Source organism: Staurois parvus, unplaced genomic scaffold (assembly GCF_062004578.1).
Source record: "Staurois parvus isolate SC_StPar_1 unplaced genomic scaffold, SC_StPar_1.0 ptg000401l, whole genome shotgun sequence".
Classification (NCBI taxonomy): domain Eukaryota; kingdom Metazoa; phylum Chordata; class Amphibia; order Anura; family Ranidae; genus Staurois; species Staurois parvus.
The window spans coordinates 5,337,116-5,359,506 of NW_028318197.1; the positions used below are offsets into that span (position 1 = coordinate 5,337,116).

A 22,391-nucleotide genomic window follows, 5' to 3' on the forward strand; every position below is an offset into this window, starting at 1 on the left:
CATTCCATTGTGTTATTTCATGGTTTCACTTTCATTTGTACTTCCTAGAGTGACATTGTCATTTAATAGCTTATTAGAGTGTTCTTCACTTTGTAAGAGACTAGCCTTGGAGTCTTTTCCTAACTGGGAGAGTGGCCTTGGAATATGCCCTTTGGAGCGAAGCAAATTAACCTTGTATTGGTGTCTTTTGTTAGTGACAGGGTAACAGGGGAATGCGCCTACAAGTAAGCAAGCTTGATTCACTCCATTATAGCAGACGCTTGTCTTAGTAGCATTGTGTAGTGTCAGGCAGTTAGTTTAATTACTATGAGTATGAAATTCCCATCAAAACTGGAATGAAGCACATGCGCTTTGTGTAAAGTGGCTATTTGTTCTTGCATAAAAATAAAAACCATTTGTAATTGTATGTTTCAACTGAGATGACCCTCTTCAGTGCTGAATATAATAAGGGATGTAATCCATGTCTTTGGAATTTTATAAATGTGTAAAAGGGATAATTATTTCAGATTACAATGATACCTGTTAAAAACAGGATGCATTCATCGTGGTGATGGTTCAAGGACAGTATATCAGTGATACCCATCTGATAGCCCTGAGACAATCTACGTACACATTCTTCATCATTTTGGGATAGGGTGGATAAATATGTAATTTTCTCACATTAGACTTTAGTTTCTATTCTCACTGGCATATTTCTGTGTATTCTGTGTAGATGGAAGAATGTTATATCCTGAGCCTACAGTAGTTTTGCCGTTGATATTTTCCTGGGCATCACTGATGGCATGCCTGGCACTGCATTCTTGAATGTCTGTAGGTCTCTGTAGTTCTCTTTTAAATCCCTAGTACTTTTGGCTCACATGCACAGCTGGAGATATTGCAACATGCACGACATACACTATATTGCCAAATGTATTAAAACACACCTCCAAATCATTGGATTCAGGTATTCCAATCACCTCCATGGCCACAGGTCTATACAATCAAGCACCTAGACATGCAGACTGCTTCTACAAACATTTAAGAAAGAACGGGTCCCTCTCAGGAGGTGAATTCAAGCGTGGTACCATGATAGGTTGCCACCTGTGCAATAAGTCCATCCATGAAATTTCCTTACTACTAAATATTCCACAGTCAACTGCTAGTGGTATTATAACAAAATGGAAGTATCTGGGAACAACAGCAACTCAGCCACGAAGTGGTAGGCCACATAAAATGACAGAGCAGGGTCAGCGCATGCTGAAGTGCACAGTGCGCAGAAGTCGCCATCTGTCTGCAGAGTCAATAGCTAAAGACCTCCAAACTTCATGTGGCCTTCAGATTAGCACAACAACAGTGCGTAGAGAGCTTCATGGAATGGGTTTCCATGGCCAAGCAGTTGCATGCAAGCCTTACATCACCAAGTGCAGTGCAAAGCGTCAGATGCAGTGGTGTAAAGCACACCACACTGGACATAGAGCAGTGGAGACGTGTTCTCTGCAGTGATGAATCACACTTCTCTGTCTGGCAATCCGATGGACATGTTTGGGTTTGGCGGTTGCCAGGAGAATGGTACCTGCCTGACTGCATTGTGCCATGTGTAAAGTTTGGCAGAGGAGGGATTATGGTGTGGGGCTGTTTTTCAGGGGTTGGGCTTGGCCGCTAAGTTCCAGTGAAGGGAACTCTTAAGGTGTCAGCATACCAAGACATTTTGGACAATTTTATGCTCCCAACTTTGTGGGAACAGTTTGGGGATGGCCCCTTCCTGTTCTAACATGACTGCTCACCAGTGCACAAAGCAAGGTCCATAAAGACATGGATGAGCGAGTTTGGGGTGGAGGAACTTGATGGGCCTGCACAGTCCTCAGTCCTGACCTCAACCCAATAGAACACCTTTGATATGAATTACAGCAGAGACTGTGAGCCAGGCCTTCTCATCCGACATCAGTGCCTGACCTCACAAATGCGCTTCTGGAGGAATGGTCAAACATTCCCATAGACACACTCCTAAACTTTGTGGACAGCCTATGCAGAAGAGTTGAAGCTGTTACACAGTTAAGTCCATATATATTTGGACACAGGACCAATTTTCATACTTTTGGCTATGTATGTCACCAGGATAAATTAAAACAAAACAATCCAAATGAATTTGAAGTGCAGACTTTCAGCTTTAATTCAAGGGGTTGAACATAAACATCAAGTACAAAATGTAGGAACTTCAACCATTTTTATACACAGTCCCTCCATTTTCAGGGGATCAAATGGAATTGGACAAACAAATATAATCATAAATAAAATGTTCATTTTTAATATTTTGTTGAGAATCCTTTAATGGCAATGACTGCCTGAAGTCTGGAACCCATGGACATTACCAAAGACTGGGTTTCCTCCTATCTGATGCTTTGCCAGACTGTAGCAGTCTTCAGTTCTTCTTTGTTTGTGGGTCTTTCTGCCTTTAGTTTTGCCTTCAGCAAGTGAAATGCATGCTCAATTGGGTTGAGATCAGGTGATTAATTCGGCCATTACAGGATATTCCACTCCTTTTCCTTCAAAATCTCCTGGGTTACTTTTGCAGTGTGTTTTGGATCATTGTCCATCTGTACTGTGAAGTGCTGTCCAATCAACTTTGCTGCATTTGGCTAGACCTGGGCTGACAGTATATCTCTAAAACCTGCAGAATTGATCTGGCTGCTTCTGTCTTCTCTCCCATCATCATTAAACACCAACGACCCAGTGCCACTGGAAACCATGCATGCCCATGCCATCACACTGCCTCCACCATGTTTTATGCTGACGTTGTGTGCTTCGGATCATGAGCTGTTCCAAGCCTTCTCCACACTTTCTTCTCGTCATTCTGGTACAGATTCATTTTAGTTTTATCCATCCAAAAAATGCTTTTCTAGAACTGGTCTGGCTTTTTTAGATATTTTTTGACGAAGTATAATCTGGCTTTTCTTTTGTTCAGGCTTCTGAATGCTTTGCACCTTGCGGTGAACCCTCTATATTTACTCTTGTGAAATCTTCTCTTGATTGTAGACTTTGACAAAGATATGCCCACCTCCTGGAGAGTGTCCTTCACTTGTCTGGATGTTGTGAATAGGTTTTTCTTTACCGTAGAGAGAATCCTGCGATCATCCACAACTGTTGTCTTCCGTGGACATCCATGCCTTTTTATGTTGCTGAGCTCACCAGTGCTTTCCTCAGAATGTACCAAACTGTTGATTTGGCCACTCCTAATATTGTTGCTATCTCTCTGATGGATTTGTTTCATTTTTGAAGCCTTACAGTGGCCTGTTTCACTTACATGGACAGCTCCTTTGAATGCATGATGTAGGTTCACAGCAATAGATTCCAAATGCAAATACCACACTTATGATCAACTCCAGACCCTTTACCTGCTTAATTGATGAAGAACTAATGGAGTAGCCCACACCTGGCCATGAAACAGCTTTTGATTCAATTGTCCAATTACTTTTGGTCCCTTAAAAAAAAGGGAATGGCTTCTCTTAAGAGCTGTAATTCCTAAACCCTTCCTCCAATTTGGATGTACATACTCACAAATTAAACCTGAGAGAGTGCACTTTCAGCCCATATCCATTATATAATTATAGCTTGAATATGTTTTGGTAAATACCTGAAAAAGAAAAGAAAATTGTGCCTGTGTCCAAATATATATGGACCTAACTGTAGCTGAAAAGTGTGCACCAACTCAATATTGAACCATATAGACGAAGACTGGGATGCCATTAAAGTTCATGTATGTGTAAAGGCAGGCGTCCCAATACTTTTAGTGTATGTACAGTTGTGTTAAAAATAATAGCAGTCAGACATCACTAACCTGATCAGTCACTGTTTTTGGTAGAAATTATATTTCTACATGGCTAATAATTTACTAGCAGGTGTAATAGAGTAATAGTAATCCAACAGACCCAACAGTCATGACATGCATGCTGCTGATTCTGTGTAATTGAATCACTAATTGAAAGGGGCATGTTCAAAATAATAGCAGTGTGGAGTTCTGTTAGTGAGGTCATTCATTCTTTGAAAATCAGGTGGCAATTATTGCCCTTATTTAAGGAAGGAGGGCAGCAAGTGTTTGTACATGCTGGTTACAGTGCATTTCTCTCTGAAATTATGAGGAAAATGGGTTGTTCCAGACATTGTTCAGAAGAACAGCGTACCTTGATTAAAAAGTTGATTGGAGAGGGGAAAACATATGAAGAAGTGCAGAAAATGATAGGCTGCTCAGCTAAAATGATCGCAAATGCTTTAAAATGGCAACCAAAACCTGAAAGACGTGGAAGAAAGTGAAAAACTACCATTCGAATGGATAGAAGAATAGCCAAAATGGCAAGGAATCAGCCAACAATCAGCTCCAGGAAGATCAAAGAAGGTCTAAAGTTACCTGTGAGTACTGTTACAATTAGAAAACGCCTATGTGAAGCCAAGCTATCTGCAAGAGGCCCCCGCAAAGTCCCACTGTTGAAAAAAAGACATGTGCTGAAAAGGTTACAATTTGCCAAAGAGCACATTGACTGGCCTAAAGAGAAATGGCGCAACATTTTGTGGACTGATGAAAGTAAGATTGTTCTTTTTGGGTCTAGTGGCCGGAGACAGTTTGTCAGACGACCCCCAAACACTGAATTCAAGCCACAGTACACTGTGAAGACAGTGAAGCATGGTTGCGCAAGCATCATGATATGGGGATGTTTCTCATACTACGGTGTTGGGCCTATTTATCGCATACCAGGGATCATGGATCAGAATACTTGAAGAGGTCATGCTGCCTTATGCTGAAGAGGAAATGCCCTTGAAATGGGTGTTCCAGCAAGACAACGACCCCAAACACACCAGTAAACGTGCAACATCTTGGTTCCAGACCAACAAGATTGACGTTATGGAGTGGCCAGCTCAATCCCCGGATCTTAATCCAATAGAAAACTTGTGGGGTGACATAAAAAATGCAGTTTCTGAGGCAAAACCAAGAAATAGAGAAGAACTGTGGAATGTAGTCCAATCCTCCTGGGCTGGAATACCTGTTCACAGGTGCCAGAAGTTGGTTGACTCCATGCAACACAGATGTACAGCAGTTCTCAGAAACAGTGCTTATACAACGAAATATTAATTAAATGATTCAAAGGAAAGCAAAATCTTCAAACATTTTTCAGTTTATATAGTGAATGTTTGAGTTTGAATACAGAAGAAGAATACAAACACTGCTATTTTTTGGAACTGTCTAATATTCACTTTTCTTCAATTTTTTTAGAGGAACAACACAAATTTGATATATTTTTCTTTATGTTTTGAGTTGGAATAGAATGTGTAGTGTTCCCAATGCATTTGTGTGTATGGAAATAAAAGCTATTAGAAGGATTTTGAGCTTTCACTTTTTTCAACACACTGCTATTATTTTGAACACAACTGTACCTCCAATACCTAAATAGTTTAGGACATTTCTATTTTATAAATAACAAGGGTATCCAGCAGGTTCTGTTCAGAATTAAAAGTTGAGTAAGTTTTGTGTGGGTAAGGCAGAGACTTTAGTCAATTGTCCCGTATCATTTTCATATCCCAGCCCTTCCTACATGGTAGGGAAGTACTCTGTACATGGCGAAGTAGGGTTTTATATACTATAGAGATTGGGCTTTATAATTCTCCATGCTAGCTATGTGTCATTAAAGGAATGATAAAATACAGTATGTCTACTTGTAAAGTTTATATTGTGCCAGCAAGGTATGGCATGACTGTACGTGCAGAAAAAAAAAACAAATTTTGGAATCTCATATTATTTTTGCAGAGTTTGACGTTTTTTAAGAACCCAGTTTCCTATAGAATTAGTGCACATTTACCATGCTGGATCAGCCTGCACAGAGTCCTGACCACAGCCGTTCGGAATGTATTAGAGCAGAAACTTCAAGCCTGGCCTTCTCATCCGACATCAATGCCTGACCTCACAAATGTGCTTCTGGAAGAATGGCAAAGCATTCTCATAGACACACTTCTAAACCTTGTGGACAGCCTTCCCAGAAAAGTTGAAGTTGTTATAGCTGCAAAGGTTGGGCCAACTCAATATTGAACCCTACGGACTAAGACTGGGATGCTATTAAAGCTCATGTGCATGTAAAGGCAGGCGTCCCAATACATTTGGCAATATGGTGTATGTCAAATGTACAATTGCTAATGTGCCATGTAGCTGATAAATGCAACACAATGATTTTTTTGACCAAGTAGAAGAAGAAAAAATTCTTAAGTAAAGATAATAGAATGACCCACATTGTGAATGCAATTCAATTGCATGGAAATAAAAATGATTTTAAAAAAGTGTATATTTATAAAACGTACAGAAGTAGTTTGTTTTGAATCTATATTCTTGTCTAAGCAATATTAAAATTATATAGTTTTATATGCTATAATATACAGTCTGTTTGTAACAAAATGTGTTTGTAGAAATACATACACAGTATCAGGGGCGGACTGAAAACTCCTGGGCCCCCGGGCAATAGGGGATCATGGGGCCCCTGTGTCCTTGCCCAAACTCAAAAAAGCCTATGAAAAAGGTACCCGGGGCATCTCATGGGGCCCCCTACTGACCCCGGGCCCTCGGGCAGTGCCCGAGTTTCCAAATGGTCAGTCCGCCCCTGCACAGTATATGAATATGTGGGCAGCGACATTTGCTCATTATACAGTATCTCACAAAAGTGAGTACACCCCTCACATTTTTTGTAAATATGTTATTATATCTTTTCATGTGACAACACTGAAGAAATGACACTTTGCTACAATGTGACGTATTGAGTGTACAGCTTGTATAACAGTGTAATTTTGCTGTCCCCTCCAAAAAATTCAACACACATCCATTAATGTCTAAACCGCTGGCAACAAAAGTGAGTACACCCCTAACTAAAAATGTCCAGATTGGGCCAAATTAGTAATTTTCCCTCCCCGGTGTCATGTGACTCGTTAGTGTAACCAGGTCTCAGGTGTGAATGAGGAGCAGGTGTGTTAAATTTGGGGTTTTAGCTCTCACTCTTTTATACTGGTCACTGGAAGTTCAACATGACACCTCATGGCAAAGAACTCTGAGGATCTGAAAAAAAGAATTGTTGCTCTACATAAAGATGGCCTAGGCTATAAGAAGATTGCCAAGAACCTGATACTGAGCTGCAGCAAGGTAGCCAAGACCATAGAGCGGTTTAACAGGACAGGTTCCACTCAGCTGGAACTCCGCTTTAAGGATAAGTTCACCTTTGGAAACATGTTACATGTTGCACCGGTTTTTAGCGTGTAACATGTTCCTACTCCTGCAGCCGCTGCTCGCTTCACTGCCTCTAGTGATTCCCTCCCCCCGCTAGCTGTCACTGTTTTTAAAAAAAAACACTCCGCCTGTCATTCGTTCACAGAGTTCTGTGAATGGGAAACTACAAGTACCGACAGCCTTTGTGGCTGTCAGCTTGTAATTCTCAATGAACGATCATGGCATTGTAGATTAGGTAGTTAATTGTCTCTTAATGTCAGTGTGTATCTGCCTGCCTGTACAAGATGCGAGCAGACAGATATACTGACAAGTCTGCAGGAGTCCTGCATGGCGCCCGCGATCTGAAAAAAATAATAAATGCATATTTTTAAAAATGAAAGGTTTTTGTGGCTGTGGTTGCCAACTTCCCTATTTAATTCAAACCGTTATAATGACTCTTATAATTTAACCTTGTAACAGAGATGTACAAAAAAAGTTATAACTTTGTGGAGAACGTGGATATGTGAAGTAATGTCTACCAAAAAAAAACAAAAAAAACTCTTTTTAAACTTTATTGACTTTTTGTCGTTATAAGGGTTTGAATAAATAAAATAATGCTTTTATAAAAATATACAGTTTGTTGTTTGGTTGCCTTAAAAATCCCATGGAGAAGGGGTTTTTCATCAATAAATGCACATTTTGTACCTGCAAAGAGATGGGCGTTTATTTTTTTTTATTTTTTTTTAACAGTAAACTTATCCTTTAAAGGTAAACACTGCTGTAATACATGAAAATATGCACTCATGGAAAATACACTATACTTTTTTTTTTTTTTTTTTTACCTAGAAAACTTTCGAAATCAACATAAAGCACAGTAATGAATATTTACCATAAGTGTTATGCTTTAGTAACATGATTAAGACAGGGAGATCTTTGAGGCATGTTTTTTTTATTTTTATTTTATATAGCTGTAAGGCTCATTGTACACTGGACTCTTCTGACCGATGGAAACTGATTGCTGGAAAGCGTAGATTAAAAAAGTCTGTTTAGCCTTGCTTGCATACCGTGTTTATGAGCGTTTGTGTTTAGAAGAGTGTTTTTTAAAGATAACCCCAGGAGACCTTCCAAAATGCCCAGAATGCACTGAAAAACAGTAAAAAATTAACTATTTAAGACATTTTGAGAGAAATAGAGAGAGCAGAAGCAGAGAGAGCAGTATTTGTTGAAATTAGCTGTCTTTTTTTTTTGTGGTGTTTGGATGTGTTCCAGCTCATCTCTGTGCAGAAATTATTGCAGCAGTGTCTAACATATTTTCTTTCATGCGAATCCTCAAAGTATGGTGTACCAGGTCCATTTGAGTACCGGCAAAACGCTTTGCATGCATTTTTCATGATGTAAAAAGGCTCTGGAAATGGAAGAGTTAAAAAAAAAAATTCCAAACGCAAGCGCTTATAAACGCGATTACAAGTGTTTGGTGTTTGAAACGCTGATAAAATCTACTCCTGAACGCAAGTTTGGTGCGATCAGAAAAATGACTGTACACTCAACTGCCTGTAAATGACGATGTGTACATGGACACATAGGAAAACATTAGGGTGAGTTCAGGGCAGGGGCGGACTGACCATTTGGAAACTCCGAGGGCCCGGGGTCAGTAGGGGGCCCCATGAGATGCTCCTGGTACCTTTTTCATAGGCTTTTTTGACTTTGGGCAAGGACACAGGGGTCCCATGATCCCCTATTGCCCGGGGGCCCCATGAGTTGTCAGTCCGCCCCTGGTTTAGGGGCTGCTGAATAAAACACAGAAAAGCTCTTAAACGTGAGTTTATCAGCTGCAGTGTACATGGAGCCTAAATATGTATTAATATGACCATACCAATCACATGGGTTACTATGTCAGTGTTGTCATTTTGTCCTTCATTAATGGTGTTCATTAATCACACATGCTGTGAACTGTTAAATGCATTACCACTGAGTCAGCAGTTTCAGTTTGTGTAGAAATATAAGGTATTTGGCATGGCTCTGTACAGGTTAATGCATGACATCTGTCTGTAGTGTGAGAACTGATCTTTCTTGTGAAGAAACTACAAAACCTACAATCCCTGGGTTATATATAGTACATTCACATCAGTCCCTACCCCTCAAGGGGCATACAATCTAAGGTCCCTAACTTACATACATACACATACTAGGGCCAATTAGACAGGAGCCAATTAACCTACCATCATGTCTTTGGAGTGTGGGAGGGAAAACATGCAAACTCCAGGCAGGTGGTGTCATAGTTAGGAGTGGAATCAGCGACCCTAGTACTGCCAGGTGCTAACCATTTAGCCATTGTGCTGCTACACAGTAATAAGGCATGGCTGGGACAAGGGGTGGGCAATAGGGGCAGCTACCAGGGGCGCAGAGAAGCAAGGGGTCAATGAATAGATGCAAGGAGGTACACCCATTCTACGGCATGTATTAACAGTAGGGGAGGGGGGCGCAAGTCTGGATTCTTACCCTTGGCATTGGATGACCTTGCCCTGGTATTTTATATGACACAGGGAGAGGACACACAGAAAGCTCACCATGCAGCTGGAATTTTTTTTGTAGTACATCAGCAGTTCCACATGTGTGATGCAACACAGGAAAAGGTAGTTGTCTTGTCGCTGTGATAAATTATTATTATTATTATTATTATACAGTATTTATAAAGCGCCAATAGTTCGCTCAGCGCTGTACATTACAAAGGGGGACAGAACATGTGACAGAACAATACCAATACAATGCAAAACATGAGGGGATCAAGGGCCCTGCTCTTTCGAGCTTACAATCTAGGAGGGAGGGGGTGGTGGCACAGGAGGAGATAGCTGTGGGGGATGGAGTGGTAGGAAGAGTGGGGGAGGTCGGCAAGTTAGCAGGGGGTGGGGTAGGCTTCCCTGAAGAGATGGGTTTTCAGGGTGCGCCTAAAGGAGAGGAGAGTAGGTGATAATCTGATGGGTTGGGGCAGGGAGTTCCAGAGGATGGGTGACACCCTGGAGAAGTCCTGGAGGCGGGCATGGGAGGAGGAGACCAGGGAACTAGAGAGAAGGAGGTCTTGTGAGGAGCGGAGTGTGCGTGCTGGGCGGTACTTGGATATTAGGTCAGTGATGTAGTTCGGGGCAGTATGGTGGACAGCTTTGTATGTCAGCGTTAGGATTTTGAATTTGATCCGTTGCGCAATCGGAAGCCAGTGGAGGGATTGGCAGAGGGGGGTGGCGGAGACAGTGCGGTTGGAAAGGTGAATGAGTCTGGCAGCCGTGTTCAGGATGGACTTAAGAGGGGATAGCCAGCGGCGAGGCAGGCCAGTGAGGAGGGAGTTGCAGTAGTCGAGTCGTGATATGATGAGGGAGTGGAATAGGGGCAAGCTAGCTATAGAAATGCATTGACGAAAGGGAATCTATCAGCTATTACACCACAAACTGCAGCCACAACATGTGAGCCCATCATTACAAGGAAAGGCAAACAAACAGTACATGTATTTATTTATTTCAGGTACTTCTATAGCACTGTCAATTTACACAGCGCTTTACACATATATATTGTACATTCACATCAGTCCCTAACCCTCAAGGGGCGTACAATCTAAGGTCCCTAACTCACATTCATACATACACATACTAGGGCCAATTTAGACAGGATCCAATGAACCTACCAGCATGTCTTTGGAGTGTGGGAGGAAACCAGAGTACCCGGAGGAAACCCACACAGGCACAGGGAGAACATGCAAACTCAAGGCAGGTGGATCCGTGGCTGGGATCCGAACCAGCGACCCTAGTACTGCCACACGTAATATAATTATACTATTACCGAGTTAAAACCATGAAAACATATGTGTACAAAGTGTACAATGCCTTTTAAAGTGTGCAGATGAACTGCTCTTATTTGTTCCCTAGATTTTACATTTTAGAAAGTGTTCTATCTAATCGATAAGTGCGTGTTGATCATGCCAAAAATGTAAAACTGTGTGCTGTACACATCCTGTGTCATCTCAAGGATAGAAATTAGCCTTCCTTGTTTGTTATCTTGGGATCCCAGGATGATTATTTTTTACCGGTACTTCTATAGCACCATCAGATGATACATTCACATCAGGTCCTGCCTTGTACCGCTTCTCGCCCGCCATATAAGATAATGATGGGTGGGCGGTATATGACGTCACTCTAACTGAGCATGTGCGCCGATCGGTGGAGCGCTGTGTCCCTGGGAGACAGCCGATCATTAATCACTGTAAAGAGCCGATGATGTCAGCTCTGTCATGTGATCAGCTGTGTCCAATCACAGCTGATCACATGTAAATAGGAAATGCTGGTTATCGGCAGTCCTCTCCTCCCACTGACAGCTCGTGAGGAGAGGAGAGCTGGTAATCGGCATTCCTCGGAGAGTACATCTACACTGATCATCAGTGTCCTAATGATCAGTGTAGCCCCATCAGCGTCACCTGCAAATGCTCATCAATGCCACATATCAGTGCCTACCAATGCACATCAGTGCCACATATCAGTGCTGACTTTCAGTGCCCATCACTGCAGTCTCATTTTTGTAAATACTTATTTACAAAATTTTAGAACAGAAAATAAGAAAAAACTTTTTTTTACAAAATTTTCAGTCTTTTTTAGTTTGTTTAACAAAAAATAAAACCCTCAGTGGTGATGAAATACCACCAAAAGAAAGCTCTATCTGTCTAAAAAAATGCTAAAAATTTGGGTACAGTGTTGCATGACCGCTCAATTGTCATTCAAAGTGCGATAGCACTGAAAGCTGAAAGTTGGCCCGGGGCAGGAAGGGGGTAAAAGTTCCCGGTAGGCAAGTGGTTAAGGAGCCTACAACCTAAGGTCTCGAACTTATTCATACATACACATACTAGAGCCATTTTAGACAGGAGCCAATTAACCTACCAGCATGTCTTTGGAGTGTGGGAGGAAACCGGAGTACACCGAGGAAACCCACGCAGGCACAGGGAGAACATGCGAACTCCACTTTGCTGCTTTATTATTTATGTTGTAGAGACGGAGGAGTGGGACTGTTTCAACAATTTACGAAAAGAAACCTGGACCTGGCTGACATCACTCATGGGGAATGTGCATGTATTTCAGAAGTGTACTGCATGTGTTTAGTTTTTTTTTTTTTTTTTTTTTTTTCCCAGACCTACAGTAACTTCTTCCGAACCATGCAATGCATATTCAGCAGGAAAAGTGGGCCTTAACCATTTCCTGTCCGGCCCATGTACATAAACGGCCAGACGGAAGCAGTGCAGGAGCGGGTGGCCGTTTATAAGCTGCCTCCGTATTCCCTGCTGTGCGCACTCCCTGGGAGCATGCAGCACCATGATCCGGTGCCGGACACAGCAGAACACCGATTGCTGTACGGAACCTCTGTGTGAGGTCCCAATCATGTGATCACTGATTGGCCAATCAGTGATCACATGAATAGTAGTAAACAAGATGTCATTTCCTGACATCATTGCTTACTACTCGTGAAATCTGTGAATGATCACAGAGGTCACATGGTACAAGGCTATTCACAACAGCCTTGTACCATGTGACAAGCTGTGGCCAATCACCGCTCTCACAGTATTTCTCAATGGCTGCAAGAATGCAGCCAGAGAGAAGGAGAAATTAGTGCTTTTACAGCTTTTATGGGTGTAAAAGCAATCAGTGTAAAAAAAAAAAAAAAAATCTTCATCACCCCCCACAAGTAGTACAGTGTCACTATGGTAACACTGTACTGCTAGGGTGACAGTATGTTAAAAAAACAAAAAAATAATATAAAAAAAATGTAAAAACATTTTTTAAAAAATTATAATTTTTGGTTAAACTAATTTGAGTTTTTTTTTTTTTTTACACTAAAAAGATAGCTGAATAGGATTTATAAAGAAAGATTTATTATTTGCAAAATTTTATAAATGTTTGGACTTCTTCATTTATATAGCAATAAATACCACCAAAATAAAGTTTTATCTGTCTCAAAAAAATGCTAAAAAATGCATATGGGTACAGTGTTGCATGACCGCACAATTGTCATTCAAAGTGTGATAGCACTGAAAGCTGAAAATTGGCCTGGACAGGAAGGGGGGTGAAAGTGTCCGGACTTGAAGTGGTTAAAGTGGAATTAAACGAAACACAACAAAAAATGACCTATTGGTCTCTTCTGTCATAACTGCTTCTCCCTGCCTGTCAGTGTTTATGCACATTTCTGGCACCACGTTGTGCTGTGGTGAAGGTACTCCCATGCGCATACGCAAGTGTGACACCAGCATGGCCAAAGAGTCCGAACCCAGGAAAACTGGGTGAAGATGTAAACGCCTGTGACAGCTGACTGTGCTGACACTGCAGTGCTGGAAGGAATCGCTTGGCAGGTAAGTCTGCCACAGTGTGCAGATACGCAGTGCATACTAATTTTAATTCTGTTTTAAAGCCCAACTACTGCACATAGGCATCCACAGCGGTCTGAGAGTCTGTGCCAAGAGTGAACTCACTTCTCACTCCTAGCACGCTGCCTGAACTGTCTCCAGCAGTTCTCAGACATGGCTTTTGATCGGGAGCCAACAGGTCAGGCTTCTGATCAGGTGACCACTGTGAGAGCCAATCACAGTGGTCACATGACCATTATGCCACTCCACCTCCTGGCATTAAACCCCACTTACAGGGCTGCTAGGATACATCATAAAAGAGTTAAGTAAGTGGCTAAGAACCGAATTCCAGCAAACACTTTTGGAACTGTTGCAGTTTTTTTTTATCATTTGATGAAAAAAAGATTTAGGGCTCCATGTACACTGCAGCTGATAACACGTTTAGGAGTTTTTCTGCATTTTTTTCAGCAGCCCCTGAACTCTCCCTAATGTTTTCCTATGTGTCCATGTACACATCGTGGTTTACAGGCAGTTGAGTTTACAGTCGTTTTTTTGAACGCACCAAACTTGCGTTCAGGAGTAGATTTTATCAGCGTTTCAAACGCTTGTAAACGCGGCTAACCGCATTTATAAACGTTTGCGTTTGGAAATTTTTTTTAACTCTTCCATTTCCAGATGCTGTCCAGAGCCTTTTTTCAGCATGAAAAAAGCATGCAAAGCGTTTTCCCGGTACTCAAATGGACCTGGTACATGATACCTTGAGGTTTTGCATGAAAGAAAATATATTCAACACTGCTGCATTAATTTCTGCACAGAAATGAGCTGGAACACATCCAAACACCACAAAAAAGACATCTAATCTCAACATATACTGCTTTCTTAGCTTCTGCTCTCTCCATTTCTCTCAAAATGTCTGAAATAGTTCATTTTTTACTGTTTTTCAGTGCATTCTGGGCATTTTGGAAGGTCTCCTGAGGTTATCTTTAAAAAACGCTTCTAAACGCAAATGTGGCTAAACAGTTGTTTTTTAACCTATGTTTTCCAGCAGTCAGTTTCCATCGTTCAGAAGTGTCCCGGGTACATGGAGCCTTAGGGCTCATGTATACTGCAGCTGATAAACACACGTTTAGGAGCTGTTCAGCATTTTTTTCAGCAGCCCCTGAACTCACACTAATGTTGTCCTATGTGTCCATGTACACATAGTCGCTTGCAGGCATTTGAGTTTACAGTCATTTTGTTAAATGCAGAAAACTTGCATTCAGCGGTAGATTTTATCAGCGTTTCAAACGCAACATGCTTGTAAATGCAGCTAAACACAGCAAATCCCTTTTATAAGAGTTTGCGTTAAAAAATGTTGTTAACTCTTCCAGTTCCAGATGCTGTCCAGAGCCTTTTTTCATCATGAAAATTGCATGCAACGCATTTTCCCGGTACTCAAATGGACAAAACACTGAACACAAGATGTTCCTACCAAGCTTGTCACACATTGTAATGACCAACTCCCACCTCAGATCTCTCCCACCCTTGGAAACAAAAGATATGCTAATGACCATTTACACCTCAAATTTCTCATGAAGACCCACCTGCCAGGTGGCCTTAAGGACTGACTCCGCCAGACACCTTTCCCACCCTTGGAAACAAAAGAAATGTTAATGAGCAACTCACACCTAAGCTAATCTCAACACATACTGCTGTCTCTGCTTCTACTCTCTGTATTTCTCTGAAACAGTCTGGAATAGTTAATAATTTACCACTTTTCAGTGCATTCTGGGCATTTGGGAGGTTCTCCTGTGCTTATCTTTAAAAAAACGCTTCTAAACGCAAACACGCATAAATGTGTTATGCAAACGCACCTAAACAGACGTTTTTTAACCTACTTTCCAGCAGTTAGTTTCCATCATTCAGAGGTTTTCCGTGTACATGGAGCCTTAAACTGTATAAATCAAAGTTGAACATTGTAAGCTCCCCTGGTGGTGTTATACGGTTTGTCCAAAGCCTTGTAATTGTCACTTTTGCTGGCCATTTTTGTCCGCATGTAAAGATGGGGTAAAATATAAATAAAGGTCCGTGAAATAAAAAAAAAATGAATTTATATGCTAAATACTATCATTACAAGTATTAACCACATATGGTTACCGGAGTGCAATCTTTTTCACTATATTGGGCCTTTAAATGTAGCACATAATGGATTTGATTACATTAAAACTATCAGCCCTCCATTTCCTATTCTGAAACACAGTGATCTAATTTTTGTAAAAGAGAATCTCCCTTCAGCCACTGGAAGTTCATGTGAGAGTGGCACTTATCCTCCGTAGTGGATTTTCAACTCAAGCTAATAAGCTCTTTAGAAGAATGGTTTTAATGGATCTATGAAATTACTGCCCTTTTGTTTTCCTTTTGTCTGAGTTTTTAGGTTTTATCAAAAGCGAGAACTAGCCATTGAACTTCTTTCATTTATCCGTTAAGAAAAGAATATCAGCAACTGTAAATTTAAAAGGAAATTCCACCTTGAACTTTTTATAAGCACGTTGTTCTTCACAATACAGAAGCATTGGCAATCGATGCTAATTGAGGTTCTGTACCCCTCCCGCACCCTCCCTTTTATATTTCCATATGGTGTGTTTTCATTGCCTGGGTCTATGCTGAGGTTGTATGGAAATTCTTGTTTGTGACTGGTGCTTCCAGTCTTGGGGTGTGAAGGATTCAGGGAAATTTACTCATACAATCTACTCATACAATAAAGGTGATAAATACAGGGAGCTAGATCTGTGTCAAGTAAATCAAGTCTATTAAAACCAAAAATGTAATATATTGCAGCTTACCAATCATTAGATGTGGTGGCTGCATTGCTTTTTCTTTTTTAAGCTTTTTCTCCTTTGTTTTCACATGGTGATCTGGCCAGTAACACACCTCCTGTATTAGAATACCCGCTCTCTGGATGAAGGAGCACAGCGGGCACCTATGGACAGCAGCTTTGTCAGTCTGGGTACATGGAATGTTAGATGTACTGGCAGATTTAGATACACTAACAAACTGAAGCCAAACCCCAGCTCGCACAGCAGTTACAAAAGCAGTTACAGCAACAGTTTTTTTTCTTTTGAGATAAAGGTTTTATATGAATACATAAAAATCAATCATCGGAAGCACCCCTGTCACTGGTAAATGGTTTTACTCAACCTCTAACTGCTACATCTGCAGAAGCTTTTTCTCCTTTGTTTTCACCTTGTGATCTGGCCAGTAACAAACTTCCTGTATTAGAGTGCCCCCTGTCAGGATGAAGGAGCACAGGGGGTACCTTTTGGACAGCAGCTTTGTCAGTCTGGGGACAGGAGAGTGTTAGATGTACTGGCAGATTTAGATACACTAACAAACTGAAGCCAAACTCCAGATCGCACAGCAGTTACAAAAGCAGTTACAGCAACAGTTTTTTTTTCTTTTGAGATTATTATTATTATACAGTTTTTTATATAGCGCCAACGGTCAGCGCTTTACATTATAGTGGGAGACAATACAGTAACAATACAGTTCAATACAAGAGGGATTAGAGGGCCCTGCTTCTTGGAGTTTACAATCTAGGAGGGCGGGGTGAATGGTACAGTAGGTAGTCACTGTGGGGGATGGAGTGGTTGAAAGAGTAGAGGATACCAGAATTAGCAGAGGGTGGGATAGGCTTCCCTGAAGAGAAAGGTTTTCAGTGAACGCCAAAAGGCAAGCAGAGTAAGTGATAATCTGATAGATTGGGGTAGGGAGTTCCAGAGGATGGGTGACGCCCTGGAGAAGTCTTGGAGACGAGCATGGGAAGAGGAGATAAGGGGGCTAGAGAGTAAGAGGTCCTGTGAGGAGCGGAGAGTACGGTTTGGGTGATATTTAGAGATAAGATCGGTTATGTAAGTTGGGGCAGTGTTGTGGATGGCTTTGTATGTCATTGTCAGAGTTTTGAAATTTATCCGTTGGGCAACTGGGAGCCAGTGGAGGGATTGGCAGAGAGGGGTGGCAGATACAGAACGGTTAGTGAGGTGGATGAGTCTGGCAGCAGCATTCATGATAGAACGTTTTATATGTATACATAAAAGCCGATCATCGTAAGCACCCCTGTCACTGGTAAATGGTTTGACTCAACCTCTAACTGCTACATCTGCGGAACAGCTTGTTTGTTTGAAAAATAACAGACCTACTTGCCAGATCACCAGATAAAAATAAAGGAAAGAAAGCCTAAAAAAGAAAACAAATGCAGCCATCACATCTCAAGAATTGGTAAGCTGCAATATTATAAATGTATGCTTTTGGGTTTAATACCGATTTAAGCTCATTCACAATGGTCTGCTCATTCAAGACTAAACCATTGGTCCCTGTATCATCCTCTGTTTACCCAACATGTTCATCCATTATTTATTGAAGGTAATCCATATAGCAGTACCCCATGGTCCCATGGGAAAGACGATATTCAACATACTCCTGAGAACATTGTAGTTATTAACACTAACTCACTACTATGCAAGTTTAGTCCATATTATTCATGGCCATTGGTAAGGATAGATGATACTGATATATGAAAGCCTTAAAGTGTGTCTTTAGTCAACCTTTTTTTAGTTTTGGGTAGACCAGGGAATGCTTACGATACATATTTTGTACAGTTGTCATTGTAGCAGTGGCCCATTTGGTATATTACCCCTTGCCCCCTGGATTTCCTATCTATTTTTTTGTCCTGGAGTCAAGGGTCCCCAGGACCGCAAAAAAACTTGACAAAATTTGAACCCTTCCTCACTCTACCCAAGCAAAAAAATGTTCGCTTTACATACACATTAAACAAAACCTCATAGTTTTCTACCACATAATTGCACAACAGTGGAAAACCTGCAGCCACAGATCCAGCCAATGCAAAAACATCATAGGGCTGATTTACTAAAACTGGAGAGTGCAAAATCTAGTGCAGTTCTGCATAGAAACCAATCAGCTTCCAGTTTTTTGGCAAAGCTTAATTGAACAAGTTGAAATTAGAAGCTGATTGGCTACCATGGACAGCTGCACCAGATTTTGCACGCTCTAGTCTTACCCTAAGTGTACCACCTAAGCGTTTTCTGCCGTGTTTTGCAGAAACACTGTACAGTCCATTTAACATGATTTCCTATGGGACAGGGTCACATCTCTGCGTTTTCTCCCGCTGTGTTTTTTGGAAAGGGTCAGGGACTTTTTTTAACGCAAAACATTGAATTTTTGGTTCTATAGACTGCAATGGGAATGCTGCAGAAAAGCATGTATTGCATTTTTGATGCATTTTTGCTGCCTTTTTTATGCATTTTGTGTTTAAAATCTGCATAGCAATAAGAAAAATTAAAAAATGGAAAAAAAATGCAAAAGCATCAAAAACGCAAGAGTAAAAACGAAACACAAAACGCAATGCAGAAACGCCTCAAACACAACCTACATAGGTGTGAACCTAGACCAAGGAAATCAACCCCCATGTGTTTCTCTATTAATCACAAGTATTATTTCAAGCTGTTTGAATTCCTTCATGCATTGATGCATAAAGTTATGTTTCACCTTAAGAAAGTTTAACAATCATGTGGTGTAATACTAAGCCCTGGTTCACACTGGATGCGACTTGGCATGCAATTTGCATGCCCTGCGACTTGTAAATCGCATGCCAAGTTGCACCCTATTGTCTGCAATTGTAGAGGTTATATTGGTGCAGTTCCAATTTGGTTGGAGTCGCACCGATTTCAAAAGTAGTACACGCACTACTTTTGGTGCGATTTGCATAGACATCTGTATCAGATGTCTTGCAAATCACACCTGAAATTGGCGGGTCCCCTGACTTTGAAATCGTGTGACTCCACTGTAAGTCGCACGATTTCAAAGTCGGGCTTGATGCGAATTGAGGATAAGGGGTTGATTTACTAAAACTGAAGAGTGCAAAATCTGGTGCAGCTGTTTATGGTAGCCAATCAGCTTCTAACTTCAGCTTCTTCAATTAAGCTTTGACTAAAAAAAACTGAAGCTTTCTATGCAGAGCTGCACCAGATTTTGAACTCTCCGGCTTTAGTAAATAAACCCCTAAATATGTTTTAATAACATAAACATGGTGGGATGAAAAACTTTCAGTTAAAGTGAAATGATGACGGTACATTTAGAAATGGTGTTCACTGGACCAGATTAAGTTTTTACTGTAATCAGTTGCCAAACGCCCGCAATTCATGCACTGCAGGCGGGTGGCAGCTGCAGGCTAAACAACGTATCTGTACATTGCTTAGCACATGGGCGCTGCCTGCGTGACCACTGCATCCTGTGGATTGCAGTTACTGGTACCCGGCCACTTTGATCGGCTGGGGGATCATGTGATCACATAGCGATCACATGATCACAATGTCAACAAAGCTGTTATGAATTAATTTCATTCATAACAGCTGTGTTTCTTGTAGTGAGCTGTGATTGGCCCACAGCTATCACATGGCACCTAGGACCAATCACAGAAACCTGTACCATGTGATTAGCTGTAGCCAATCCCATCACTAGTAAAAACAGCTGTCATGAATGGAACGCATTCATGACGGTGCAAATCGTAAAAAATAAAAAGCCTAAAAAATGTTAACAAAACATTATTTAATTTTTTCCTTTTTTTTTACATATTGTTATCAGGTAGTGTCCCTGATCACCAGTCATACGATGGTGCTGTGCTGTACTGCACTGGTGACAGAAAGTAAAAAAACAAATTGCAAAAAAAAATTAATTTCTTCATTTTCCAAAAATTTGTTACAAAAAATTACCACTTTAAAAACGTGCCGTGCCCCTTCCTAAATACCTCAGACTCTACTTTCCAAAAAATTAGATTGGCTGTCAGTACACCAGAATTGACCAATTTTCAAATATACATACAGTATATATCATAGTTTGCAGATGCTATAACTTTCATACACACACCAATTAATATGCCGGATTTTTTTTTTACCAAAGAAATGTAGCAGAGTACATTTTTGCCTAAATTTATGAAGAGATTTGATTTTTTTCATTTGGGTACAGTGATGCATGACCACGCAATTACCAGTTAAAGTAGTGCAGTGCTGAATAGCAAAAAATGAGCTGGTCATGAAGGGGGTAAAACCATCTGAAGTTTGGTTGGGTAAACAGCACCCCAATATGAATGCTTCTTACCCAGTTTAGTGCTTTTGGAGGTTAAACATACATAGGAGAAATATCAAGTTTGGTCCTCTACTCAACAGCCAAGAATTCAATGAATTGAAGTGTGCCTTGATTAACCTCCCTAGCGGTCTGATTATGTCCATATTTCTGTGCTCAAAGCGGTACATTTTTTTGCATGGAAATATGTTTTTTTTTTATTGTAGGCCTTTAATTCTTAGGAATAACTCACTGAAATCTGTCCGAACAAGAGTCTAGTAAACATCCCGGGGATGTTTAAATTTGAAACACGAAATCATAAATTATAATTTATTAAATAATCATAAAAAATAATACTATAATAATTTTTATTCAATAATATAATCAAACCAAAAACACTGAAATTTGAAATATAGCGCCAAGTTCGCATATCACTGAGCAAAGTCGCAAAATCGTTTTCAGTGTCTGATGATGAATTTCCCCACGAATCATTATCACTCAATTCTGCAAGTGGTTCTGATTTACTATCGCTGTTCTCTAGCTGGTCTAAAACCGATTTTGACCTAAAGGGATGCTTTTTGGACACCATGGACGTTTCTCAGTTTCCAGGCAGAAAGAACAGTAATATTGTAGGCAGGGCACAGGACAAAGCACTAGGGATAAAATGTATGTGAATTGGTTTGATACAGTAATGTTTTACTATGTGATTTTAGTGTATTTAGTGAATGTCACTTTCGAATTTCCCGCCAGTTCCGGCCCCTGTACATTCTGATGTCACAGGGGGCGGAACCCAGAAGACAGATGCCGGCATCGGCTGGAGGACATTGCTGGGGACACTGCAGGAGGGACATCGCGGGAGCGCAGGAAAAGGTAAGAGAAGAACAGATCTCAGAGCAGCGCCACATGGTAAGCCCGAGTGTAGCTCGGGGTTACCGCTTGTGGTGCTGAAACTTTACCCCGAGCTACACTCGGGAATACCGCCAGGGAGGCTACGAAGGTATAAACCACACTTGTAGTGTGAAGTTAATAGTGGTGCCATAAATTGAGCTATGACCTGAGATATTCAGTGTCTGATATGTTCCTCTTTCAGTTTTGTATTGTGATGAAATATCTTATGAAATATCCTCATGGGCAGCCTTACTGACCAATATGGAGGTGGGGGGAGGAGGAACAAAGCTCAAAACATACATGAGAAGTGTCTGAAATTTCAGCTATATTTATCTCTGGATCAATTAAGTATTCTGACATCTGGATTTACTGAAGCTAACCTGTTCTTAGGTATATTTCATCATACTCTGAGTTTGAATTTTTAACAAGTGAATTGAGCTCCTTTTGTGTTCTTAAGTTTAGATATTAAAACATATCTAAACTTAAGAACACAAATTTAGTATACTACAGTTTACCAGTCCTTACTGTAGATGTTGGGAATGATGTTTACGTTGTTTATGTTCATCTGTATTTTTTCTCTTATTTTAGGCTCACCTTCAAACTGCAAGAAATGAAAAAGTTTTAACCTCTATCTCTAGCTCAGAATCCCTGAGCTGCTCTCTTTCAAACACAGACCAAACGGGTGAAAGACTATTCAAACCTACCCAAAGTAAAAACCATAAAATAAAACATCGAGGTAAGCTTAGATTTTGATCAAAAATACTTGTACAGACAATGGGATCAGCAAGATCATGAAGAATAATAAATTAG

General features: G+C 40.8%; 1 protein-coding gene across 3 annotated transcripts in view; it reads left to right on the top strand.

Annotated features, from left to right (window-relative positions):
* KIZ (kizuna centrosomal protein) overlaps positions 1-22,391 on the top strand; it is a 257,345-nt gene that overhangs the window by 145,857 nt on the left and 89,097 nt on the right. For all 3 annotated transcript variants that reach the window (XM_089686530.1, XM_089686531.1, XM_089686533.1), the window contains one exon: positions 22,170-22,317. In XM_089686530.1, coding sequence (XP_089542656.1) covers positions 22,170-22,317 — 148 coding nt within the window. The remainder of the gene's footprint in view (positions 1-22,169; positions 22,318-22,391) is intronic.